At 50.4% G+C, this 1,768-nt stretch overlaps 1 protein-coding gene across 1 annotated transcript in view; it reads left to right on the forward strand.

Annotated features, from left to right (window-relative positions):
• Positions 1-1,768, forward strand: part of LOC113204345 (uncharacterized) — a 244,822-nt gene that overhangs the window by 228,761 nt on the left and 14,293 nt on the right. Inside the window, exon 2 of the mRNA XM_052268629.1 lies at positions 441-646. Coding sequence (XP_052124589.1) covers positions 441-646 — 206 coding nt within the window. The remainder of the gene's footprint in view (positions 1-440; positions 647-1,768) is intronic.

Genomic DNA, 1,768 nt, shown 5'->3' on the forward strand with positions numbered 1-1,768 from the left:
TCTCTCCTGCCTCCGCCCCGCCGCCCGCACTTGCTGCAGGGAAAGTTTGCCTCGCTGAGCGCGGCGGGGACCACCGGGGCAGTAGTGGCAAGGTAATAACTTTAGAGCCGTTGAAATGTAATTGATATGAATTAGGTGAGCTAGGCGGTGCTCGCCCACTCAGACCGAGGTGACTCTATTCCCAGGAGACGACTTTTCCTTCTTGATTCATCGTCTCAAAGCTGCACCAGAGACGACAAGGTAGACAGAACTACCCACCATGTAAAAATGCCAGGAATGGCTCCAGCAAGTGCTTTCGTGATGTATCGTTCCTTTTGGGGGGTTTTATTTGCTTATGAATAGAATCATTCCCACTTTTCCAAAACTTTTTGTTAATTTGTCGTAAACCCCCATCATTCGACTACACATTCTCATCTTGCTTGTCTCTTGCTTGGTTGCAGCTGCGAGCGGGCTGCAGATCACGGAGCTGTCGGTGCCTGACCACGCGGACGTTGGCGACACGGCCGAGCTCGTGTGCCACCACGACCTGGGCGACGCCACGCTCAACTCCGTCAAGTGGTACAAGGACGAGCGCGAGTTCTTTCGCTACACCCCGGGCGAGTCGCCGCGCACCAGGACCTTCCCTCTGCAGGGCATCAGCCTCGACGTGAGTACTGCGGCACACTTCTCAAACTCGCTACAACTGGATATCCTAGTGTACGAAAATCACTCACCTGCAGGTGTGTGGTAATATAATCACTCATGTGTATTTGAGCGAATGTAGAGATTCGTACACTTAAAAGGGCAGCCATATATCCGCCACCAAGTGTGTGAATGGCCATTCGCACCTCTGCGGGTGAGTAAAATTTCTATCGCACACCTGCGGGTGCCCCTGCGACATTTGTACAAAACTTCGGATTTACAAGTGCACTTCAAAATTGAAACATTTTATCAAACGAAAGAGAATTCTGTCGGGAAAGTCTTCTCATAAATTCTATTCATACCTGTATGAACAATAACATAGTGAAGTGATATCCCAACCCTATGAACTGCCTTGAAAGGGGATTAGAAAATCCCCAAAAGCATTGCGCTCTTACAGTTGGCGTTCCCTTTCACCTCCTTTGCAGGGCCACACCCGAGGAGAAGGAGGAGGAGGAGGATAGCCCGCGAGTCGTACGTTTTGTTTTGCGCCCGCGTGGCCCCCTTTTCTCTTCCTCTCTGCCCTAAACCACAGCCACTATCTCTGGTGCAGCTCGGTGCAGGCCGGAGGGCGGGCTGGGAGGAATTTAAAAACAGGCCAAGCTGAATTGGTTGAGGCCGAGGGGGCAATAACTCCGGGAATCATGTGTACACCGGACCGGGAATCATGCTGGAATCATGCGGGAATCACGGGAATCACGGGAATCATGTGGGAATCAAGGGAATCAAGGGGAATCACCGGGAATCACCAGGAATCACCAGGAATCACCGGAAATCACCGGGAATCACCGGGAATCAATGAAAAATCAGCGGGAATCACCAAGAATCACCGGGAATCACCGGGAATCATAAAAAATCTCAAGGAATCTTGCGATCAGCCGGAACAATTAAACAAATGTTAACCGCACATGATGCACGTTGACAGTGAAGGCGCGGATTCGTGTTTCGCTGCCGAAACTGGCTATGGAGTTCTGTGCTGGAGGAGTGCATATCTTAGCATGCTCATCGAAGTTCAGTGTTATAAACAAAAAAGCTTGCAACAGCATGTCGATTTTTGTTTTTTAACGAGGGGTCCGTGCGTGGTTAATAT

This window comes from Frankliniella occidentalis, unplaced genomic scaffold (genome assembly GCF_000697945.3).
Source record: "Frankliniella occidentalis isolate FOCC.00 unplaced genomic scaffold, Focc_3.1 Scaffold73, whole genome shotgun sequence".
Lineage (NCBI taxonomy): Eukaryota > Metazoa > Arthropoda > Insecta > Thysanoptera > Thripidae > Frankliniella > Frankliniella occidentalis.